General features: G+C 38.8%; 1 protein-coding gene across 2 annotated transcripts in view; it reads right to left on the reverse strand.

Moving 5' to 3' along the window:
• Nucleotides 1-26,312, reverse strand: part of RABGAP1L (RAB GTPase activating protein 1 like) — a 1,244,335-nt gene that overhangs the window by 38,161 nt on the left and 1,179,862 nt on the right. For both annotated transcript variants that reach the window (XM_053693261.1, XM_053693262.1), the window contains one exon: nucleotides 9,678-9,770. In XM_053693261.1, the coding sequence (XP_053549236.1) occupies nucleotides 9,678-9,770 (93 nt within the window). The remainder of the gene's footprint in view (nucleotides 1-9,677; nucleotides 9,771-26,312) is intronic.

The raw sequence follows: 26,312 nt of genomic DNA on the forward strand, positions 1-26,312 counted from the left end.
TATACAGGTAAAAAAAAACTATCCAAACTGCTTGGGATCAGGAAAGGATTTCAGAATATCTGTGTATTTGAATATGTAAAATGGGGCAATTTGGAGAGGGGATGGGACCAAGTGTAAACAACAGTATCTTATTTTATTTAGGTCATATTTACATTTCATCATGAAGCTTATACACACAATCTAAAGGTAGTTTATGTCATTTTTATTCATTTTGTATATATCATACAATCAGAGAGATAATAGTCGTTCTAAATAGACTATTATTTGTATTTTAGAACACAAAAAACAAAAGACGCAGGCAGAGAAGATTGTGACGTACTGGTGGGGAAAATGGTTGTTTTTAATCATTTTATTTTAAAAAATATGATAGAGAAAGTCTGGATTTTGGAAAAATGGATTTGAACCTGCTCTTTACTATTAAACAAATGCTCGCCAATGGTAAAAAATGAGGCATCACTTTTTAAAGATGACAAATTAGGGCTTATCTTTAAAGGGACATTAAATACTAAATAAATATTAGATAGAATGAAGCATTCAGATAAAAGATTTCTCTAAGCATAACATGCAGATGTATTTTTTAAAGTTTCATAAGCTGTTTAAATATTGACAAAATAAATTTAAAGTTTTAGCCTTTATAAAACAATGGGAGCTACCATGTTGTAACTTAGGTTACCTTCTTTGCTGTGGCCAATTAGGGACAGTTATAAATAGGTCCTAGAGTGTGCAGCCAATGGCTGTGTGGAATATAACAGATTTTTTATATATAAATGATTTACCATTTTATATTACCATCTCAAAGTGTCCAATGTCCCTTTAATAATATGTATGGCTCTGGAGAAACTCTCTCTTAAAGGAACTATGTAAGAAGCTATTCAAAGCAGGGCTGTACTAGGGGGTCTAAAAAATAAAACTCAGAGGAAAGGCTTCATAACTTTAATATGTATCCCTTGCCTTAAACGTGAAACAGCTATCCTGAGGTTTTGTTTTTTGCTCTATCCACCTCATAATGAGCACTGCAATTGGAAGCAAAAAGCATGAGATGATATATATCTAATTTGCATATCTTACCCAGAGTTCCCTGGTGCATTGGTAACAATGTATGCAAAGTACTTTTGGGGAAAAGCAAACAGGGATACTTGCCTAGATTTGCTAATTTTCTATACAATAAATTCTATGGCTATTACTTTTATGAATTGGAGGATTTATGGTCTCATGCTTTTATCTCCACAATAACTAAAATGAGTATATGTTTACATAAAAACAGAATTTATGTTTTCCTGATAAATTTCTTTCTCCTACAGTGTGTCCGGTCCACGGCTTCATCCTTACTTGTGGGAATATTCTCTTCCCTAACAGGAAATGGCAAAGAGAGCACAGTAAAAGCTGTCCATATAGCTCCCCCTCTGGCTCCGCCCCCCAGTCATTCGACCGACGGTTAGGAGAAAAAGGTGAAACTATAGGGTTCCATGGTGTCTGTAGTGTACAGAAATAAAAACATTTAAACCTGACTAAAAGCCAGGGCGGGCCGTGGACCGGACACACCGTAGGAGAAAGAAATTTATCAGGTAAATATAAATTCTGTTTTCTCATACATTGGTGTGTCCGGTCCACGGCTTCATCCTTACTTGTGGGAACCAATACCAAAGCTTTAGGACACGGATGAAGGGAGGGAACAAGTCAGGTTACCTAAACGGAAGGCACCACAGCTTGCAACACCTTTCTCCCAAAAACAGCCTCCGAAGAAGCATAAGTATCGAATTTGTAAAATTTGGCAAAAGTATGCAGAGAAGACCAAGTCGCTGCCTTACAGATCTGATCAACAGAAGCCTCGTTCTTGAAGGCCCATGTGGAAGCCACAGCTCTAGTAGAGTGAGCTGTAATTCGTTCAGGAGGCTGTCGTCCGGCAGTCTCATAAGCAAATCGGATGATGCTTTTCAGCCAAAAAGAAAGAGAGGTAGCAGTAGCTTTCTGCCCTCTCCTCTTACCAGAATAAACGACAAACAAAGATGATGTTTGTCTGAAATCCTTTGTTGCTTCTAAATAGAATTTTAAAGCACGGACCACATCTAAGTTGTGTAACAAAGGTTCCTTCTTTGAAACTGGATTCGGACATAGAGAAAGAACAACTATTTCCTGGTTAATATTCCTGTTGGAAACTACTTTTGGAAGAAAACCAGGCTTGGTACGTAAAACTACCTTATCTGCATGGAATACCAGATAGGGAGAAGTACACTGCAAAGCAGATAATTCAGAAACTCTTCTAGCAGAAGAAATAGCAACCAAAAACAGAACTTTCCAAGATAGTAAATTAATATCTATGGAATGCAAAGGTTCAAACGGAACCCCTTGAAGAACTGAAAGAACTAAGTTTAGACTCCATGGAGGAGTCATAGGTCTGTAAACAGGCTTGATTCTGACTAACGCCTGTACAAACGCTTGTACATCTGGCACGGCTGCCAGACGTTTGTGCAACAAGACAGACAGAGCAGATATCTGTCCCTTTAGAGAACTAGCTGACAGACCTTTCTCCAAACCTTCTTGGAGAAAGGAAAGAATCCTAGGAATTTTGATTTTACTCCAAGAAAATCCCTTGGATTCGCACCAACAGATATATTTGTGCCATATCTTATGGTAAATCTTTCTAGTCACAGGCTTTCTGGCTTGAACCAGAGTATTTATAACTGAATCTGAAAACCCACGCTTAGATAGAATCAAGCGTTCAATTTCCAAGCAGTCAGTTGCAGAGAGACTAGATTTGGATGTTCGAATGGACCTTGTACTAGAAGATCCTGTCTCAAAGGTAGCTTCCATGGTGGAGCCGATGACATATTCACCAGGTCTGCATACCAAGTCCTGCGTGGCCACGCAGGAGCTATTAGAATCACCGAGGCCTTCTCCTGTTTGATCCTGGCTACCAGCCTGGGAAGGAGAGGGAACGGTGGAAACACATAAGCTAGATTGAACGACCAAGGCACCACTAATGCATCCACCAGTGTCGCCCTGGGATCCCTGGATCTGGACCCGTATCGAGGAACTTTGAAGTTCTGACAAGACGCCATCAGATCCATATCCGGAGTGCCCCATAGTTGAGTTAACTGGGCAAAGACCTCCGGGTGGAGTTCCCACTCCCCCGGATGGAAAGTCTGACGACTCAAATAATCCGCCTCCCAGTTGTCTACTCCTGGGATGTGGATTGCAGATAGGTGGCAGGAGTGATCCTCCGCCCATTTGATGATCTTGGATACCTCTGCCATCGCCAAGGAACTCTTTGTTCCCCCCTGATGATTGATGTACGCTACAGTCGTCATGTTGTCCGACTGAAATCTTATGAATCTGGCCTTCACTAGGTGAGGCCAGGCCAGGAGCGCATTGAATATCGCTCTCAGATCCAAAATGTTTATTGGGAGAAGGGACTCTTACCGAGACAATAGACCATGAGCTTTCAGGGAGTCCCAGACCGCGTCCCAGCCTAAGAGACTGGCGTCTGTCGTGACGATGACCCACTCTGGTCTGCGGAAACTCATTCCCTGAGACAGGTGATCCTGAGTCAACCACCAGCGGAGTGAGTCTCTGGTTACCTGGTCTACTTGAATCCGGGGAGACAAGTCTGCATAATCCCCATTACACTGTTTGAGCATGCACAGTTGCAATGGTCTTAGATAAATTCGAGCAAAAGGAACCACGTCCTGCAACCATTAATCCTATTACCTCCATGCACTGAGCTATGGAAGGCTGAGGAATAGATTGAAGAACTTGACAAGCGTTTAGAAGCTTTAACTTTCTGACATCTGTCAGAAAAATCTTCATTTCTACAGAATCTATTATTGTTCCCAGAAAAGGAACCCTTGTGGACGGGGACAGAGAACTCTTTTCTACGTTCACCTTCCACCCGTGAGACCTGAGAAAAGCTAATACAATGTCTGTATGAGCCCTTGTTCTGGAAAGGGACGACGCTTGGATTAGGATGTCGTCTAAGTAAGGTGTCACCGCAATGCCCCTCGGTCTTAGAACCGCTAGTAGGGACCCTAGCACCTTTGTGAAAATTCTGGGAGCAGTGGCTAAACCAAACGGAAGAGCCACAAACTGGTAATGTTTGTCCAGAAAGGCGAACCTTAGGAACTGATGATGATCTTTGTGGATAGGAATATGTAGGTACGCATCCTTTAAGTCCACGGTAGTCATGTATTGACCCTCCTGGATTGTTGGTAAAATCGTCCGAATGGTTTCCATTTTGAATGATGGAACTCTGAGGAATTTGTTTAAAATTTTTAAATCCAGAATTGGCCTGAAAGTTCCTTCTTTTTTGGGAACTACGAACAGGTTTGAGTAAAAACCCAGTCCTTGTTCCGCTGTTGGAACTGGGTGTATCACTCCCATCTTTAATAGGTCTTCTACGCAATTTAAGAATGCCTGTCTCTTTATTTGGTCTGAAGATAAGCGAGACATGTGGAACCTTCCCCTTGGAGGAAGTTCCTTGAATTCTAGAAGATACCCCAGAGAGACTATTTCTAGTGCCCAGGGATCCGGAACATCACTTGCCCAAGCCTGAGCAAAGACAGAAAGTCTGCCCCCTACTAGATCCGGTCCCGGATCAGGGGCTACCCCTTCATGCTGTCTTGGTAGCAGCCGCAGGCTTCTTGGCCTGTTTACCCTTGTTCCAGCCTTGCATTGGTTTCCATGCTGGTTTAGGCTGGGAATTGTTACCCTCTTGTCTAGAGCCTGCAGAGTTAGGAGACGGTCCGTTCCTGAAATTGCGAAAGGAACGAAAATTAGATTTGTTCTTAGCCTTGAAAGGCCCTTTCCCCCAGTGATGTCTGAAATAATCTCCTTCAATTCTGGCCCGAAAAGGGTCTTACCTTTGAAAGGAATATTAAGCAGTTTTGTCTTAAACGACACATCCGCCGACCAAGATTTTAGCCAAAGCGCTCTGCGCGCCACTATAGCAAAATCTGAATTTTTCGCCGCTAATTTAGCCAATTGAAAAGCGGCATCTAAAATAAAGGAATTAGCCAACTTTAGTGTGTGAATTCTGTCCATGACTTCCTCATATGGAGTCTCTTTATGGAGCGAATTTTCAAGTTCCTCGAACCAAAAAGACGCCGCCGTGGTGACAGGAATAATGCACGAAATTGGTTGGAGAAGGAAACCTTGCTGAACAAATATCTTTTTAAGCAATCCTTCCAATTTTTTATCCATAGGATCTTTGAAAGCACAACTGTCCTCAATGGGAATAGTTGTGCGCTTAGCCAACGTAGAAACTGCCCCCTCAACCTTAGGGACTGTTTGCCATGCGTTCCTTCTGGGGTCGACAATGGGGAACATTTTCTTAAATATAGGAGGTGGGACAAAAGGTATACCTGGTTTCTCCCACTCCTTGGTCACTATGTCCGCCACCCTCTTGGGTATCGGAAAGGCATCAGCGTGTACAGGGACCTCTAAGAATTTGTCCATTTTGCACAATTTCTCTGGAATCACTAAAGAGTCACAATCATCAAGAGTAGTTAGCACCTCCTTAAGCAGGGCACGGAGATGTTTTAACTTAAATTTAAATGCCACGATATCAGGTTCTGCCTGCTGAGAAACTTTTCCTGAGTCAGAAATTTCTCCCTCAGACAGACCCTCCCTCACTGCCAATTCAGACTGGTGTGAGGGTATAACAGATAAATTATCGTCAGCGCCCACTTGCTCATCCTCTGTATTTAAAACTGAGCAATCGCGCTTTCTGGGAAATGCTGGCAGTTTGGATAAGAGATTTGCTATAGAATTATCCATTACTGCAGTTAATTGCTGCATAGTAACAAGCATTGGCGCGCTAGATGTACTAGGTATCGCCTGCGCGGGCATAACTGGTGTTGACACAAAAGGAGAGGATGATGAGCTATCCCCACTACCTTCATTTGAAGAATCATCTTGGGCAACCTTATTAAATGTGACAGTACTGTCCTTACTTTGTTTGGACGCCATGGCACAATTTGAACATACATGTAAAGGGGGAACCACCTTGGCCTCCATACACACAGAACATATGGTATCTGAAGGTATAGACATGTTAGACAGACTTTGGCAGGCTATTAATGCAATAAAACCGTTTTTAAACAAAACCGTTACTGTCTCTTTAAATAATAAAAAGAGTACACTTTATTTGCACCCTAGTGTCTTAATGCTTTGAAAGTATTGAACATCAAATTTCAAGTCTCTAACCCCTTAAATGAGCAAACCGGAGCTAATTGTTCAATTTACCAGTTTAAAACGACTACAGTCCCAGCCACAGCCTTTGCTGCGGCTTTTACCTTCCTTGGGGGTTATTCACCACAGAAATAAGCCTTCTTGAATTCGTTTTTATGGCCACATGACCCTCTCACATGAAGCTGCATGCACTGCTTCTAGAAGTAACTGCGCAACTGAGGCGCGAAAATGAGGCCTCCTCCCTCTGCATACCAGAGTGAAGGGGCCTTCCTGACTAGATTAGGTGTCTAAACAACTGCCAGGCATAATAAAAACGTTCCCAAAAGTGTTTCAAAGTCACAAAACACTTCAAAAGTCATATAAATATTATATAAATCAATCGATTTAGCCCACAATAGTGTCAACCAGTATAGAGCCCATTTATAAGACTTCATTCTGTTATGAGTCTAAGAAAATGGCTTACCGATCCCATAAGGGAAAAATGACAGTCTTCTAGCAATACTATGTCTTGTTAGAAAAGAGACTAGTCATACCTGGAGCAGAAAAGTCTGCAAACTGTTCCCCCCAACTGAAGTTCTCTGGTTTCAACAGTCCTGCGTGGGAACAGCAATGGATTTTAGTTAGTGTTGCTAAAATCATACTCCTCTTTTAACAGAACTCTTCATCACTTTCTGTTGTAGAGTAAATAGTACAAACCGGCACTATTTTAAAATAACAAACTCTTGATAGAAGAAATAAAACTACAACTAACACCACATACTCTTTACCATCCCCGTGGAGATGCTACTTGTTCAGAGCAGCAAAGAGAATGACTGGGGGGCGGAGCCAGAGGGGGAGCTATATGGACAGCTTTTACTGTGCTCTCTTTGCCATTTCCTGTTAGGGAAGAGAATATTCCCACAAGTAAGGATGAAGCCGTGGATCGGACACACCAATGTAGGAGAAAGGGAGAGGGGAGATGTGATAGAAACCTTAATTTCACATGTAATAAAGCAGAGGCTGAACAGATTGTGGCCCTGATATCAGGTCATCAGGGCAGCAGGTTCAGATGTAATTAGTGGAAGGGTGTTTGATACATGGAATACCCTCCAAGTAGAGGTGGTTAAACTTAAAACAGTAAGGGAATTCAAGAACCCCTGTTTCTGAATATCAATATATACATAACTAACTGGCAGTTAGATAATCAGCGGTCGCACAGCTGGGTCATGTGACTACCACTAATTATTAGGTTACCTGCAGTTTCAACTTGGGACCAGCAATTATCTGCAGCTCCCAAGCAGTACTTTAAAGGGACACTGAACCCACATTTTTTCTTTCGCGATTCAGATAGAGCATGTAATTTTAAGCAACTTTCTAATTTACTCCTATTATCAAATTTTCTTTATTCTCTTAGTATCTGTATTTGAAATGCAAGAATGTAAGTTTAGATGCAGGCCCATTTTTAGTAAACAACAAGGGTTGTCTTTGCTGATTGGTGGATAAATTCATCCACCAATAAAAAAAAGTGCTGTCCAGAGTACTGAACCAAGAAAAAAAGCTTAGATGCCTTCTTTTTCAAATAAAAATAGCAAGAGAACGAAGAAAAATTGATAGTAGGAGTAAATTAGAAAGTTGCTTAAAATTGCATGCTCTATCTGAATCACAAAAGAAAAAAATTTGGGTTCAGTGTCCCTTTAACTTTGCAGGGGTCGAACACAGTATTGCAGGGTCATAGTGCTAAACAAATTAAAGCAAGTCATTTTCCCATTATAACAGCACTTTATTTTATCATGAATAGCACAGGACTACACCAGGACTTAGTGCGTAGCTTTCACCTCAGAAAAATGGTTAAAAATGCACAAACACCGTAATAATAAAACGCTCGAACAAATTGTATTTTATTATTACACCTGCAAAGTAAATAAATCTGTATTTGTACCAAAGGTCTTAAAAACATTTTCATTCTTATCAAGTGAACAAATTGTTTTGAATCTAAGGTTGCGGAATGTGCGTCTTAAAGGGACATGAAACCCAAAATGTTTCTTTCATGATTCAGACAGAACATATATTTTTAAACAACCTTCCAATTTACGTCTCTTATCAATTTTGCTTCATTCTCTTGGTATCCTTTATTGAAGGAGCAGCAATGCACTGCTGGGAGCTAGCTAAACACATTGGTAAGCCAATTAAAAGCAAATCAGATCATTAAATTAAATTGAAAGTTGTTGAGAATAATATGCTCTATCTAAATCATGGAAGAAAGCTGTTGTGTTTCATGTCCATTTAAAGGAACATGAAACCCGAATTCTTTCTTTCATGATTCAGATAGAACAAGCAATTTTAAACCACTTTCTAATTTACTTCTATTAGTTAATTTGCTTCATTCTCTTGATATCCTTTGCTGGAAAGCATATCTAGATATGCTCAGTAGCTGCTGATTGGTGGCTGCAGATAGATGCCATGTGTGATTGGCTCACCAGTATGCATCGCTATTTCTTCAACAAAGGATATCTAAAGACTGAAGCAAATTAGATAATAAAAGTAAATTGTAATGTTGTTTAAAATTGTATTCTCTCCCTTAATCATGAAAGAAAAATGATGGGTTTAGTGTCCCTCATGTAAATCCATTACTCACGGTTACATTTCTATCACTGTTTCTGCACAATGTATTTGTCACATACATTATATTGTTTAGAAACGTTTTTAAAGGCAAAGTGCAACAAGAACTTGCTGTGATGTCATAAGAAAGCAACAATGCTCTATGTGTTTAATTATAACCCCTGCAAATGGATTAAACACATAGTTAAAGGGATATGAAACCCAAACATGTTCTTTTGTGATTCAGACAAGAGTGTAGTATTTTAAAAAAGTTTCAAATGTACTTTTATTATCAGATTTGCTTTGTTCTCATGGTATTCTTTGTTGAAGAGATACCTAGGTAGGTGTATGGAGTACTTACTACATGGCAGGAAATAGTGCTGCCACCTAGTGTTATTACAGATGGATAACATTCGTGAAAAAACTGCCATATAGTGCTATTAACACGTGCACACTCCTGAGGTTAAATCCCTGCTTTTGGAGTATAGAGAACATTTGATAATAAAAGTAAATTTGAAAGTTGTTTTAACTTTTTTTGCTCTATCTGAATCATGAAAGAAAAAAATTGGGTTTCATGTGCATTTAAAATCAGTTCCACTCCACTACTGGGAGCTAGCTGAACACGTGGTGAGCCAATGACATTAGGCATATGTGTGTAGCCACCAATCACCAGCTAGCTCCCTGTAAAGTGCATTGCTGTTCCTGAGCCTACCTTGGTATGCTCTTCAACAAAGAATACCAAGAGAACAAAGCAAATTAAATAATATAATAATTGAAATAATAGAATTAGACTGAAACGTATTTTAAAATTGCACACTCTTGCTGAACATGACAGTTAAGTTTCACTTTCATATCCCTTTAAACTAACAAAACAAATGTACACTCTCCACCAGTCCTGTAAGGCTTTATCTTACCTTATATCTCTCTATAGGGTCTTCCTGTTGCAGTTGGCTCTCTCTCATAGCCAGGTAATCCTTCTCATATTTTTTCAGTTTCTTTGTTGGAACCTATGGAGAACAGAAAAGTTTTTTAAAAAAAACATGTACCAAATATACCATTAATAGTTCTCATTGGCCACTAGAGGGAGTGTTGTGTAAAAGATGAAATAACAGTGCTACAAATAACTAAAGTAATTACATTGACACACTTTTACCACCAGGTGGTGCACAACATCACTTGCAGAATCACTGTCTATTGCAGGTCTCTTACATGTAATATTAATTCAAGTGTGGTCATGTGACAATGATGTAATACCTACAAAGCAAATTCTTTTTCTGACATTGCTTGGTATCAAGGAAGCTTATCATGGGAACCTGCCACTAAAAAAGCTGTGATGCTTAAATACATAGTTAAAGCTAGCACAATTAGTTAGAATGAGCTGTAATGCAGCAAGCAAATAGGAGGATATCATTACACAGATCTCTTAATTCTGTACTAATAAGCAAACAATTTAACCTGTGTTAGAGAAGGAAAATGAAGATTTAGAAGGAATAGAAAACTATTGAAACGGAAACACTGAACCCAAATTTTTTTCTTTTGTGATTCAGATAGAGCAGGTAATTTTGAGCAACTTTCTAATTTACTCCTATTATCAATTTTTCTTCATTCTCTTGGTATCTTTGTTTGAAAAAGCAGGAGTGTAAGCTTACGGGCCGGCCCATTTTCTAGTTTAGCACCCTGGATAGCGCTTGCCGATTGGCGTCTGCATTTAGCCACCAATCAGCAAGCAGTACCTAGGTGCTAAACCAAAGATGGGCTGGCTCGTAAGCTTAGATTCCTGCTTTATCAAATAAAGATACCAAGAGAACGAAGAAAAATTTATAATAGGAGTAAATTAAAAAGTTACCCGCTCTGAATCATGAAATAAATAATTTGGGTTCAGTAATCCCTTTAAGTGATATTTTAATGCAAAGATGTTCTAATCTGTTAGAGTGTATGATTTTTGCATTACTGACCTATCTTAAAGGGACAGTCTAGGCCAAAATAAACTTTCATGATTCAGATAGAGCATGTAATTTTAAACAATTTTCCAATTTACTTTTATCACCAATTTTGCTTTGTTCTCTTGGTATTCTTAGTTGAAAGCTTAACCTAGGAGGTTCATATGCTAATTTCTTAGACCTTGAAGCCCACCTCTTTCAGATTGCATTTTAACAGTTTTTCACCACTAGAGGGTGTTAGTTCACGTATTTCATATAGATAACACTGTGCTTGTGCACAAGAAGTTATCTGGGAGCAGGCACTGATTGGCTAGACTGCAAGTCTGTCAAAAGAACTGAAAAAGGGGCAGTTTGCAGAGGCTTAGATACAAGATAATCACAGAGGTTAAAAGTATATTATTATAACTGTGTTGGTTATGCAAAACTGGGAAATGGGTAATAAAGGGATTATCTATCTTTTAAAACAATAACAATTCTGGTGTAGACTGTCCCTTTAACTGTGTGTTTAACCCCAGCACAGAACACAGCCGGTGATTGGATATGTGGCTGCCACTCCTGATTGGTTTCCTGCTCTGGAGCTGCAATGCTTCTAGCTCCCAGGAGGGGCATTACCTATGTGCTTATCCCCTTTACGGGAGTTAAACATTAGGAGGTATTCATTTTATTATTAGGATGCTGAGACACAGCACATTATGTGCAAGGGAATCCCAAGCAGAAGCCCAGGGGGACACTGAAGTTAAAAAAATGTCTTTAATGATTCGGATAGAGAATGCACATTAAAACAACTTTCCAATTTACTTCTATTATCTAATGTGCTTCATTCTCTTGTTATCATCTGTTGAAGAGCATATTTAGGTAGGCTCGTGGACAGCATTGCATTACTGGAAGCTAGTTGCTGATTGGTGGTTGCACATATATGTCTCTTATAACTGGCTAACCAGTGTGTTCACCTAGCTCCCAGTAGTGCATTGCTGCTTTATCATTCCAAGAGAACAAAACAAATTTGATAAATAGAGCATACAATTTGTATCAACTTTCCAATTTACTTCTATTTGAATCATGAATAAAAATGTTGGGTTTCATGTCCCTTTAATGTAAGGGCTGAAAAAAGGGGCTGCAGGGAGAGGGGCCTAAATCAGATGTGGCTGGGAGAGGGGACAGGGGAAATGGTATCTAATTTTTGATCTTTAATTAAAGGGACAGTCTAGTCCAAAATAAACTTTCATAATTCAGATAGGGCATGCAATTTTAAACAACTTTCCATTTTACTTTTATCACCAATTTTGCTTTGTTCTCTTGGTATTCTTATTTGAAAGCTAAACCTAGCTAGGCTCATATGCCAATTTCTTAGACCTTAAAGGCCGCCTCTTTTATGAATGCATTTTGACAGTTTTGCACCACTAGAGGTCATTAGCTCATGTGCGTCATATAGATAACATTGTGCTCATGCACGTGGGGTTATCTAGGAGTCAGCACTAATTGGCTAAAATACAAGGCTGTCAAATGAACTGAAATAAGGGGGCAGTTTGCAGAGGCTTAGATACAAGGTAATCACAGAGGTAAAAAGTGTATTTATATAACTGTGTTGGTTATGCAAAACTAGGGAACGGGTAATAAAGGGATTATCTATCTTTTAAAACAATAACAATTCTGGTGTAGACTGTCCCTTTAAGATCATCATTTGTTCTTATTAATTATCAAACGATTAAACAAATGAGCTTGGCACGTCAGTATGTTGGCACAGCGTTTATGACAGATTGCCGGACTATTGTACATCAAGCACCATTTTCAGCTGGTTCTCACAATGTCTTCTGTGAAAGGGGAATGTGCTCAGTCTTGTCAAGAGGTTTTTTTCCACCACCCCTACAAGTGCAGCGATTTAGAGCTCAGTATGTACAGCGTTTCCCTTCCTCTGGTTTTACACCTCTGTACATAACAGCTCGTCAGATGTTCCAGTTGTATTTAGCAAAATGAAAACCGAAAGCTATCCTTAGCGGTGGTTATGTTGCAAACTCTCAGGGTGTGTTACCACAAGCAGGTAACATAATGTCAGAATATGGGGATTTATTTGTATTTTGTTCTTGTGTAACAATGTATTTTTGTCTTTTTTGTTACATCTAAAATAGGGCAATTTTAAAGGGACAGTATACTCCAGAACGTTTATTGTATAAAAAGATAGATAATCCCTTTATTTCTCATTCCCCAGTTTTGCATAACCTACAAGGTTATATTAATATACTTTTTACTTCTGTAATTACCTTGTATCTAATCCTCCACAAACTGCCCTCTTTATTCAGTTCTTTTAACAGACTTGCATTTTTAGCCAATCAGTTCAAATTAGCATATGCACCTACCTAATTATAGCTTTCAACAAAGAATACCAAGAGAACATAGCAAATGTGATGATTAAAGATACATTGGAAAGTTGTTTAAAATTGCATGCCCTATCTGAATCAAGACAATTTAATTTTGACTAGACTGCCCCTTAAAACGTATTTAAAAAGCAAGCACTTTTTTTTTCTTTTTTTTTAAATCGTAATCTTTTTTTAATGCTAAAATGTCCCTTCATCAACTGGCAACAATTAAAGGGACAAAAATAAAAGTGCAAAATGAAAATAATCTAATGTGTTAGGGCATTTTATTATTGTACTGTGGCTTGAATATAAAACTTTGTGTTTAACCCTTACAAAAAAACAAACAAATACAACAAAGAAACAGATACTAGAAGCAGACGCTTTAACTCTTTGGTAACCAGAGGGCACCACAATGTATTAGTTCATACTTTCTGGCAGCCGAGGTGTTAAACTAATATTTCGGTACTAAACATGCATCAAATAAGATTACCTTTATCTTGCTGAAAAATGTAGTCTATAAATTGAAGTTAGCCATATGCTATATCACTTGCTATTGATGCAGCGCATCTGTAAAGAGGTGTCTAAAATATCCTTTGAATATCCCTATATAAAAAGGATTTTCATTTAAACTTTCTTCAGTTACTCTTTTTTACTGTGATCTACATGGGAGGTGGGGGGGAGAATAAATAACAAATCAGATACTCTGTGTTGAGTTTACACTTTGCTTTACATACACAATGATCTGTGAGATTTCTTAAGTAAACTTGCTTAAAGGATTACTTTCTGTTATAATTTTTAAGCTAAACAACTAACATATTAAAGTTAATAAACATTAATTAAAACCTACTGACCTATATTTTCTCCAAAACAAAGTTTCATAACGTTCTAAAAGTTATATATTTTATTCGCCGATGATGTCACGTTATCCTGCCCACTATTTTCAGCACTGCATGTTCAAAATACTTAAACCAATAACTTTGTGTTTAAAGCGCCATTTTGAAACCTAGGTATTGTAAACGGATTGGTACAGAGCAAAGGATACCCATAGAGTGGGTTTGGAAAACAATTAAATTTGCAGACAAGATTTCTGATATACGGTAGAGATATGTTAATGAAATGCTATTGATAAAAAGAGTATTTGGGGTAGTTAGTTAGTAACAGGCATAAAAAATATTTACTTACAGTGGCCCTTTAAATTAAGGAGAGAAATAGAGTGACTGTGCATGCACATGCCAGGTGCTTTCTTGTAAATCTCAGACAAGCATCCTGGTTGGATGTTTAAAGGCACACTAAACCAAACATTTTTCTTCCATGATTCAGGCAGGGAATATAAATTTAAACAACATTGCAATTTACTTCATTCCTTAGATATCCTTTGTTGAAGAAATAATAATGCACATGGGTGAGACAATCACATGAGGCATCTATGTGCAGCCACCAATCAGCAGCTACCGAGCCTATTTATTATATGCTTTTCAGCAAAGGATATTAAGAGAATGAAGCAAATTGAAGTAGATTGGAAAGTTGTTTAAAATTGCATGCTCTTTCTAAAGCATTAAAGAGTTTTTTTGGGGTTTCATGTCCCTTTAAAGTGTCTTACAGCCTTTACATTGGAATGTGGCTATTGAAGATATTACAGATATGCTGCATCTTTTTCACCTGGATCAGCATTTGGAACATAAAAGTGCAAAATGAAAATGCTCTGATGTGTTACAGCATTTTACTATTGCACTCACACTTGCAATGCACATAACTATGTGTTTAACCTCTGCAAAGGTGTTAAACATAAATTTAAAGACAGCTTCAGAGCAGCAATACACCCCTGGGATCTATCTGAACACATCTGGTGAGCAAATGACAAAAGGCATATGTGTGTAGCCACCAATAGACTGCAAGCACAAAGTAGTGCACTGCTGCTCCTGAAGGTTTTCAATATACCAATATAATGAAGTTAATATGATTACAGAAGTAAATTAAAAGGTTTCAAAATCCCATGCTCTGACCCATTCATTTTAAATTGCATGTCCCTTTAAATTGACCAGGTAACTAGTAAACATACCAGTCACTTTCCAGACTTACTTGAATATTCTTACTGGTTTTGAACAACAAAGCTCTTACTATGTATTCACACATTCACCTAAAGCTGGCTTTTAATTAGCTTGATTCTTAAAGGGCAGAGCTGATCTTGTGACAGCTTACAAATTCCTAAATTCCTTCTTAATGAAAGGATAAAAATACATTTACACAATGAAGTAAAACGCGAGAGCTATGCATCAATGTCAAAAGATTAATATCCTGTCCCAGCATACAACTCATTAGACAAATACACACCATAATTAAATATACATGCACACCAAGGCAAATCACTCACGTGCGCAGCCACACTCCCATTGTATCAGCAGAAACAAGAAAAGAAATTGAAACTTTATAGTTAGATCTTTAGCCAGAGGCTACTTTTGCCCCAAGACACACAATGGTCTTTTCTTGTGGAAAACCCTCTAAAAATCACAAGAATAGAGCAGTGAACAATTAAACATTATATGTAAAATTAAATGCAGATAATACAACGAAAGCTTTAACCCCCCAGTACCCAGAGTGGACTGCAATGTATCACTTTAAAACTTTGCTTCCAAAGAGTATGAATAGTTTTGTATCCCATTTCTTTTCTAAAGAAACAAAAAGTATTTTTGTAAATTTACATTTACCTTGCAGCAAAATATAGTCCATAATAGAAACTTCCCTTTAAAGGGACAGTCTAGTCAAAATAAACCTTTATGATTTAGATAGGGAATGTAATTTTAAAACAACTTTCCAATTTACTTTTATAATCAGATTTGCTTTGCACTCTTGGTATTCTTTGTTGAACACTAAACCTAGGTAGACTCATATGCTAAATTCTAAGTCCTTGAAGGCCACCTCTTATCTCAGTGCATTTTGACAGAGATTTTCACAGCTAGACAGCGCTAGTTCATGTGTGCCATATGGATAACGTGGCACTTACTCATGTGGAGTTACTTAGGAGTCAGCGCTGATTGGCTAATATGCATGTCTGTCAAAAGAACTGAAATAAGGGGGCAGTCTGCAGAGGCTTAGATACAAGGTAATCCCAGAGGTAAAAGTATATTAATATAACTGTATTGGTTATGCAAAACTGGGGAATGGGTAATAAAGGGATTATCTATCTTTTAAACAAACATTTTTAAGTAGACTGTCCCTTTAATTTTGTTTTTCATTTCCTTCAAAGTAACAAAATAATATTTTTGTATTATTATTAATTAAATATACATAGCAGTGTCAAGTCCATTAATAACCGTTATAGAGAACTTTTTTCCCTTCTTTCTACAAAGGAAGAAAAGAGTCAGTGGAACAATACTGATAAGGAAATGTATTTTAGTGGTTACAATACGTCAGCGTGGTTGATAAATGAACTGTCTTTAAAAAGCTCATCTTAAAGGGACACTAAACCCATTTTTTTTTTCTTTTGTGATTCTGATAGAGCATGCAATTTTAAGCAACTTTCTAATTTACTCCTATTATCAAATTTTCTTCATTCTCTTGGTATCTTTATTTGAAATGCAAGAATGTAAGTTTAGATGCCGGCCCATTTTTGGTGAATAACCTGGGTTATTCTTGCTGATTGGTGGATAAATTCATCCACCAATAAAAAAGTGCGGTCCAGAGTTCTGAACAAAAAAGAAGTTAAGATGCTTTCTTTTTCAAATAAAGATAGCAAGTGAACGAAGAAAAATTGATAATAGGAGTAAATTAGAAAGTTGCTTAAAATTGCACGCTTTATCTGAATCACGAAAGAAAAAATTTGGGTTCAGTGTCACACTGAAGTGTGGGGCTGCATGTGTCTGTTTTGCAACCACCATCATGCAAATTAAAAAGGATAGGAAAGTTAATATTATGATTCAGATAGAGCCATTTTACAGTCATTTTAAAGACCCTTTTAAATTCACTTCTATTTTCATATATACTTGGTATCATTTGTTTAAAAAGAATATGTACATATCCTTCACTGCTAGAAGCTAACTGGTGATTGGTGCCTATGCACATATGCCTCTTGTCATTGGCTAACCAGATGTTTTCAGCTAGCTCCCAGTAGTGTAAACAGTTTACTCACAATGGTGCAATAATAAAATGATCTAACATATTGTATCCCTTTAATGCAATACATTTGTTAAATGGAACGCTAGCCTTGTTTTAACCCCTTGAATATCAGAAAGGTTTACAACACAGCAGTTCTCTCAGGCATTTAAGGGGCAGTGTATTGTAGTAGAATAGGGGTACATTAAACTATCTTTAGTTTCTGCGCTGTCCTAGGCACTAGGTAATATAAGCTAAAAAGGTTGGAAGCTGTAGCCAGCATATTTGGCTCATGACTAGAGAACAGACAAACATGAGAGGTTATGCACCCCGATATACAACTGAGGACCATTAGTTTGTAATAAAATGAACAAAACATTTGGAGTCCGCAGGAAGGGGAAATTATCATGCCATAAAGCAACCCCTTAAAATGTGCTGCTCACCCTAAATAAAGGTTATTCAAACCACAGGTTGGGACCCATTACTGGGTTGCTACACCATGTTTGCTGGGTTGCGACTTGTTTGTGTGTTGTATAAGAGTGTGTGTGGTGTGTGTTGTAGGAGTGTGTTTTATAAGAGTGTGTGTGGTGTGTGATGTAGGAGTGTGCTTTATAAGAGTGTGTGTGGTGTGTGTTGTAGGAGTGTGCTTTATAAGAGTGTGTGTGGTGTGTGTTGTAGGAGTGTGTTTTATAAGAGTGTGTGTGGTGTGTGATGTAGGAGTGTGTTTTATAAGAGTGTGTGTGGTGTGTGATGTAGGAGTGTGTTTTATAAGAGTGTGTTTGGTGTGTGATGTAGGAGTGTGTTTTATAAGAGTGTGTGTGGTGTGTGTTGTAGGAGTGTGTTTTATAAGAGTGTGTGTGGTGTGTGATGTAGGAGTGTGTTTTATAAGAGTGTGTGTGGTGTGTGATGTAGGAGTGTGTTTTATAAGAGTGTGTGTGGTGTGTGATGTAGGAGTGTGTTTTATAAGAGTGTGTGTGGTGTGTGATGTAGGAGTGTGTTTTATAAGAGTGTGTGTGGTGTGTGATGTAGGAGTGTGTTTTATAAGAGTGTGTGTGGTGTGTGATGTAGGAGTGTGTTTTATAAGAGTGTGTTTGGTGTGTGATGTAGGAGTGTGTTTTATAAGAGTGTGTTTGGTGTGTGATGTAGGAGTGTGTTTTATAAGAGTGTGTTTGGTGTGTGATGTAGGAGTGTGTTTTATAAGAGTGTGTGTGGTGTGTGATGTAGGAGTGTGTTTTATAAGAGTGTGTTTGGTGTGTGATGTAGGAGTGTGTTTTATAAGAGTGTGTGTGGTGTGTGATGTAGGAGTGTGTTTTATAAGAGTGTGTGTGGTGTGTGATGTAGGAGTGTGTTTTATAAGAGTGTGTTTAGTGTGTGATGTAGGAGTGTGTTTTATAAGAGTGTGTTTAGTGTGTGATGTAGGAGTGTGTTTTATAAGAGTGTGTGTGGTGTGTGATGTAGGAGTGTGTTTTATAAGAGTGTGTTTAGTGTGTGATGTAGGAGTGTGTTTTATAAGAGTGTGTGTGGTGTGTGATGTAGGAGTGTGTTTTATAAGAGTGTGTTTGGTGTGTGATGTAGGAGTGTGTTTTATAAGAGTGTGTTTGGTGTGTGATGTAGGAGTGTGTTTTATAAGAGTGTGTGTGGTGTGTGATGTAGGAGTGTGTTTTATAAGAGTGTGTTTAGTGTGTGATGTAGGAGTGTGTTTTATAAGAGTGTGTTTGGTGTGTGATGTAGGAGTGTGTTTTATAAGAGTGTGCGTGAGTTGTATAAGAGTGTGCCTGTGTTGTATAAGTGTGTGCAAGTTGTATAAGAGTGTGCATGGTGTGTGAGTTGTATAAGAGTGTGTCTGTGTTGTATAAGTGTGTGCAAGTTGTATAAGAGTGTGCGTGGTGTGTGTGTTGTAGCAGAGTGTGTGTGGTGTGTGTTGTATGAGAGTATGTTGTATGCGTTATAGGAGAATGTGTGTGTTGTATGAGAGTGTGCGTGTGTTGTATGAGAGTGTGTGTGTTGCATGAGTGTGTGTGTGTTGCATGAGTGTGTGTGTGTGTGTGTTGCATGAGTGTGTGTGTGTGTTGTATGAGTGTGTGTGTTGTATGAGAGACTGAGTGTGTGTTGTATGAGAGTGTGTGTGTGTTGTATGAGAGAGTGTGTGTGTGTTGTATGAGAGAGTGTGTGTGTGTTGTATGAGAGTGTGTGTGTTGTATGAGAGTGTGTTGTATGAGTGTGTGTGTTGTATGAGTGTGTGTGTTGTAAGAGTGTGTGTGTTGTACGAGTGTGTGTGTTGTATGAGTGTGTGTGTTGTATGAGTGTGTGTGTTGTATGAGTGTGTGTGTTGTATGAGAGTTTGTGTGTTGTATGAGAGTTTGTGTGTTGTATGAGAGTTTGTGTGTTGTATGAGAGTGTGTGTGTGTTGTATGAGAGTGTGTGTGTTGTATGAGTGTGTGTGTGTGTTGTATGAGTGTGTGTGTGTGTTGTATGGGTGTGTGTGTGTTGTATGAGTGTGTGTGTGTGTTGTATGAGAGTGTGTTGTATGAGAGTGTGTGTGTTCTATGAGAGTGTATGTATTGTATGAGTGTGTGTTGTATGAGTGTGTGTGTTGTATGAGAGTGTGTTGTATGAGTGAGTGTGTGTGTGTGTTGTATGAGTGTGTGTGTGTTGTATGAGAGTGTGTGTGTTGTATGAGTGTGTGTTGTATGAGTGTGTGTTGTATGAGTGTGTGTGTTGTATGAGTGTGTGTGTTGTATGAGAGAGTGTGTGTGTGTGTGTTGTATGAGAGTGTGTGTGTTGTATGAGAGTGTGTGTGTTGTATGAGAGTGTGTGTGTGTTTTATGAGTGTGTGTTGTATGAGTGTGTGTTGTATGAGTGTGTGTTGTATGAGTGTGTGCTGTATGAGTGTGTGTGTGTTGTATGAGTGTGTGTGTTGTATGAGAGTGTGTGTGTTGTATGAGAGTGTGTGTGTTGTATGAGAGTGTGTGTGTTGTATGAGAGTGTGTGTGTTGTATGAGTGTGTGTGTTGTATGAGTGTGTGTTGTATGAGAGTGTGTGTGTTGTATGAGTGTGTGTGTGTTGTATGAGAGTGTGTGCGCTGTATGAGTGTGTGTGTGTTGTATGAGAGTGTGTGTGTTGTATGAGAGTGTGTGTGTTGTATGAGTGTGTGTGTGTTGTATGAGAGTGTGTGTGTTGTATGAGAGTGTGTGTGTTGTATGAGTGTGTGTGTTGTATGAGTGTGTGTGTTGTATAAGTGTGTGTGTTGTATGAGAGTGTGTGTGTTGTATGAGAGTGTGTGTGTTGTATGAGTGTGTGTGTGTTGTATGAAAGTGTGTGTGTTGTATGAAACTGTGTGTGTGTTGTATGAGTGTGTGTGTGTTGTATGAGAGTGTGTGTGTTGTATGAGTGTGTGTGTGTTGTATGAGTGTGTGTGTGTGTTGTATGAGAGTGTGTGTGTTGTATGAGAGTGTGTGTGTTGTATGAGAGTGTGTGTGTTGTATGAGTGTGTGTGTGTTGTATGAGAGTGTGTGTGTTGTATGAGTGTGTGTGTTGTATGAGTGTGTGTGTTGTATAAGTGTGTGTGTTGTATGAGTGTGTGTGTGTGTTGTATGAGTGTGTGTGTGTGTTGTATGAGTGTGTGTGTGTTGTATGAGTGTGTGTTGCATGAGTGTGTGTGTGTTGTATGAAAGTGTGTGTGTTGTATGAAACTGTGTGTGTGTTGTATGAGTGTGTGTGTGTTGTATGAGAGTGTGTGTGTTGTATGAGTGTGTGTGTGTTGTATGAGAGTGTGTGTGTTGTATGAGAGTGTGTGTGTGTTGTATGAGAGTGTGTGTGTTGTATGAGAGTGTGTGTGTGTTGTATGAGAGTGTGTGTGTTGTATGAGTGTGTGTGTGTTGTATGAAAGTGTGTGTGTTGTATGAAACTGTGTGTGTGTTGTATGAGTGTGTGTGTGTTGTATGAGAGTGTGTGTGTTGTATGAGTGTGTGTGTTGTATGAGAGTGTGTGTGGTAAGAGAGTGTGTGTGTGTTGTATGAGAGTGTGTGTGTTGTATGAGAGTGTGTGTGTGTTGTATGAGAGTGTGTGTGTTGTATGAGAGTGTGTGTGTTGTATGAGTGTGTGTGTGTTGTATGAGAGTGTGTGTGTGTTGTATGAGAGTGTGTGTGTTGTATGACTGTGTGTGTGTTGTATGAGTGTGTGTGTGTTGTATGAAAGTGTGTGTGTTGTATGAAACTGTGTGTGTGTTGTATGAGTGTGTGTGTGTTGTATGAGAGTGTGTGTGTTGTATGAGAGTGTGTGTGTTGTATGAGAGTGTGTGTGTTGTATGAGAGTGTGTGTGTTGTATGAGTGTGTGTGTGTTGTATGAGAGTGTGTGTGTTGTATGAGTGTGTGTGTTGTATGAGTGTGTTGTATAAGTGTGTGTGTTGTATGAGAGTGTGTGTGTTGTATGAGTGTGTGTGTTGTATGAGTGTGTGTGTGTTGTATGAGTGTGTGTGTGTTGTATGAGTGTGTGTTTTGTATGAGAGTGTGTGTGTTGTATGAGTGTGTGTGTGTTGTATGAAAGTGTGTGTGTTGTATGAAACTGTGTGTGTGTTGTATGAGTGTGTTGTATGAGAGTGTGTGTGTTGTATGAGTGTGTGTGTGTTGTATGAGAGTGTGTGTGTTGTATGAGAGTGTGTGTGTGTTGTATGAGAGTGTGTGTGTTGTATGAGAGTGTGTGTGTGTTGTATGAGAGTGTGTGTGTTGTATGAGTGTGTGTGTGTTGTATGAAAGTGTGTGTGTTGTATGAAAGTGTGTGTGTTGTATGAAACTGTGTGTGTGTTGTATGAGTGTGTGTGTGTTGTATGAGAGTGTGTGTGTTGTATGAGTGTGTGTGTGTTGTATGAGAGTGTGTGTGTTGTATGAGAGTGTGTGTGTGTTGTATGAGAGTGTGTGTGTTGTATGACTGTGTGTGTGTTGTATGAGTGTGTGTGTGTTGTATGAGTGTGTGTTGTATGAGTGTGTGTGTGTTATATGAGTGTGTGTATTGTATGAGTCTGTGTGTTGTATAAGTGTGTGTGTTGTATGAGAGTGTGTGTGTTGTATGAGAGTGTGTGTGTTGTATGAGAGTGTGTGTGTTGTATGAGTGTGTGTGTGTGTGTTGTATGAGTGTGTGTGTGTTGTATGAGTGTGTGTGTTGTATGAGAGTGTGTGTGTTGTATGAAACTGTGTGTGTGTTGTATGAGTGTGTGTGTGTTGTATGAGAGTGTGTGTGTTGTATGAGTGTGTGTGTGTTGTATGAGAGTGTGTGTGTTGTATGAGAGTGTGTGTGTGTTGTATGAGAGTGTGTGTGTTGTATGAGAGTGTGTGTGTGTTGTATGAGAGTGTGTGTGTTGTATGAGTGTGTGTGTGTTGTATGAAAGTGTGTGTGTTGTATGAAACTGTGTGTGTGTTGTATGAGTGTGTGTGTGTTGTATGAGAGTGTGTGTGTTGTATGAGTGTGTGTGTGTGTTGTATGAGAGTGTGTGTGTTGTATGAGAGTGTGTGTGTGTTGTATGAGAGTGTGTGTGTTGTATGAGAGTGTGTGTGTGTTGTATGAGAGTGTGTGTGTTGTATGAGAGTGTGTGTGTTGTATGACTGTGTGTGTGTTGTATGAGAGTGTGTGTGTGTTGTATGAGAGTGTGTGTGTTGTATGAGTGTGTGTGTTGTATGAGTGTGTGTGTGTTGTATGAGTGTGTGTGTTGTATGAGAGTGTGTTGTATGAGTGAGTGTGTGTGTTGTATGAGAGTGTGTGTGTTGTATGAGAGTGTGTGTGTGTTGTATGAGAGTGTGTGTGTTGTATGAGTGTGTGTGTGTGTTGTATGTGTGTGTGTGTGTTGTATGAGTGTGTGTGTGTGTGTTGTATGAGAGTGTGTTGTATGAGAGTGTGTGTGTTCTATGAGAGTGTATGTATTGTATGAGTGTGTGTTGTATGAGTGTGTGTTGTATGAGTGTGTGTGTTGTATGAGAGTGTGTTGTATGAGTGAGTGTGTGTGTGTGTTGTATGAGTGTGTGTGTGTTGTATGAGAGTGTGTGTGTTGTATGAGTGTGTGTTGTATGAGTGTGTGTGTGTTGTATGAGAGTGTGTTGTATGAGTGAGTGTGTGTGTGTTGTATGAGAGTGTGTGTGTTGTATGAGAGTGTGTTTGTGTTATATGAGTGTGTGTTGTATGAGTGTGTGTGTGTTGTATGAGTGTGTGTTGTATGAGTGTGTGTGTGTTGTATGAAAGTGTGTGTGTTGTATGAAACTGTGTGTGTGTTGTATGAGTGTGTGTGTGTTGTATGAGAGTGTGTGTGTTGTATGAGAGTGTGTGTGTTGTATGAGTGTGTGTGTGTTGTATGAGTGTGTGTGTTGTATGAGTGTGTGTGTGTTGTATGAGTGTGTGTGTGTTGTATGAGTGTGTGTGTGTTGTATGAGTGTGTGTTGTATGAGAGTGTGTTGTATGAGTGAGTGTGTTGTATGAGTGAGTGTGTGTGTTGTATGAGAGTGTGTGTGTTGTATGAGAGTGTGTGTGTTGTATGAGTGTGTGTGTGTTGTATGAGTGTGTGTGTGTTGTATGACTGTGTGTGTGTGTTGTATGGGTGTGTGTGTTGTATGAGTGAGTGTGTGTGTTGTATGAGAGTGTGTGTGTTGTATGAGAGTGTGTGTGTTGTATGAGTGTGTGTGTGTTGTATGAGTGTGTGTGTGTTGTATGACTGTGTGTGTGTTGTATGGGTGTGTGTGTGTGTTGTATGAGTGTGTGAGTGTATTATTACCTTTTATATCACTTTAGAAATGTTCAGGCCAAGAATAAAAATAGGGTTGCAACAGTATGTGGTATCATGGCACTGCGTCTTGGGAAGAAAGTGAAGAACCCTGCTCTAAATCATACTGCCCTAGGCACAGACCTGACCTGCTAGCATTACTTACACTTTTCCATAAATGCTTCTAGACAACCATCACCCAGTGTTCCTCATCTCTCTGATTTTCAAGCTTTTACGGTTTGGCTGAATTCACACTGTAGCTTTAGGCCTCATTTGAATTCTCACCGGCCAAACAATTATCCCCCTGACCTACATTCCAGTACTAGAATACATGAAAGGCTGAGTTCACAGCGACCCCAATTCCCATGATTCCAAGTGGTGCTAAGTTAACCTAAGGATGGTAATATGGTCGCTTATTATGCAAAGTAACATTTCTGTGAGGCAACTTCCTTTTATACTTTGAATTTATTAAAACAATGGAGCCAAATAAATCTAAGATGCTAAGCAACATTATTATTATTATGGAGTATCCATAGTAAATAATAATAATAATAATAATATCAGCAAGCATATGCAATTATATCGACGAGAGAGAATATTACAAAATGGACAAACATACTGAAGGGGTCAGGTAAGGATACACAAACATATATGGAAACGTTAAGGAAGTCATGAAGCCAGAACAGCACTTTAGCAGCCAAGGCTTCTATATAAAAGGACAACTATAATGATGATACTACCTTGAAATGAAGAATAACAGAGCCCTTTCTGAAAGCTCTGGTGTTGAAAGGCGCAGATGAGGTAAAATGAATGGACACAAGTTGGGTGTCTGCTAACAACAATATAGTGAATTTGTCCCAAATTACAAAGTTTAAAATCAACAGAAGTAACAAAAGCAATTTCTCAAACACACACACAGTGTGTGTATATCCGTCTGTATCTATGTGTGTATGTATACTTGTGTGTGCGTGTGTCTATGTGTGTATATACATGTATGTGTCTATGTGTGTATCTGTGTATCTGTCTATGTGTGTATGTATACGTGTGTGTGCGTGTGTCTATACATGTATGTGTCTATGTGTGTATGTATACGTGTGTGTGCGTGTGTCTATGTGTATATATACATGTGTGTGTATATACATGTGTTTGTATACCCGTCTGTGTCTATGTAGTGTCTATGTGTGTATGTATACATGTGTGTGAGTGTGTCTATCAGGCCCATTTATCAAGCTCCGTATGGAGCTTGAAGGGCCGTGTTTCTGGCGAGTCTTCAGACTCGCCAGAAACACAACTTATGAAGCAGCGGTCTAAAGACCGCTGCTCCATAACCCTGTCCGCCTGCTCTGAACAGGCGGACAGGAATCGCCAGACATCAACCCGATCGAATACGATCGGGTTGATTGACAGCTCCCTGCTGGCGGCCGATTGGCCGCGAGTCAGCAGGGGGCGGCGTTGCACCAGCAGCTCTTGTGAGCTGCTGGTGCAATGTTAAATGCGGAGAGCGTATTGCTCTCCGCATTTAGCGAGGTCTTGCGGACCTGATCCGCAGTGTCGGATCAGGTCCGCAAGACCTTTGATAAATGGGCCTGTTAGTGTGTATATACATGTATGTGTCTATGTCTGTATGTATACATGTGTGTGAGTGTGTCTATGTGTGTATGTATATGTATGCTTAACCCCTTAAGGACAAGGCCGTTTTTCAATTTCTTTCCCTTAAAGGGACACTGAACCCAAATTTTTTTCTTTCGTGATTCACATAGAGCATGACATTTTAAGTAACTTTCTAATTTACTCCTATTATTAATTTTTCTTCGTTCTCTTGCTATCTTTATTTTAAAAGCAGAAATGTAAATCTTAGCAGCCAGCCCATTTTAGGTTCAGCACCATGGATAGCGCTTGCTTATTAGAAGCTTACATTTACCCACCAATAAGCAAGCATAACCCAGGTTCTCAAACAAAAATGGGCCAGCTCCTATGCATCACATTCCTGCTTTTTAAATAAAGATAGCAAGAGAACGATGAAAAATTGATAATAGTAGTAAATTAGAAAGTTGCTTAAAATGGCATGCTCTATCTGAATCATGAAAGAAAAAAAAAAATAGGTTGAGTGTCCCTTTAAGGACCAGGGCTATTTTTCATTTCTGCAGTGTTTGTGTTTAGCTGTAATTTTCCTCTTACTCATTCACTGTACCCACACATTATATACCGTTTTTCTTTCCATTAAATGGACTTTCTAAAGATACCATTATTTTCATCATATCTTATAATTTACTATACAAAAAAATATAAAATATGATGAAAAAATGAAAAAAACACACTTTTTGTAACTTTGACCCAGAAAATCTGTTACACATCTAAAACGACCATAAAACACCCATGCTAAATAGTTTCTAAATTTTGTCCTGAAATACAAATACCCAATG

Source organism: Bombina bombina, chromosome 10 (genome assembly GCF_027579735.1).
Source record: "Bombina bombina isolate aBomBom1 chromosome 10, aBomBom1.pri, whole genome shotgun sequence".
NCBI lineage: Eukaryota > Metazoa > Chordata > Amphibia > Anura > Bombinatoridae > Bombina > Bombina bombina.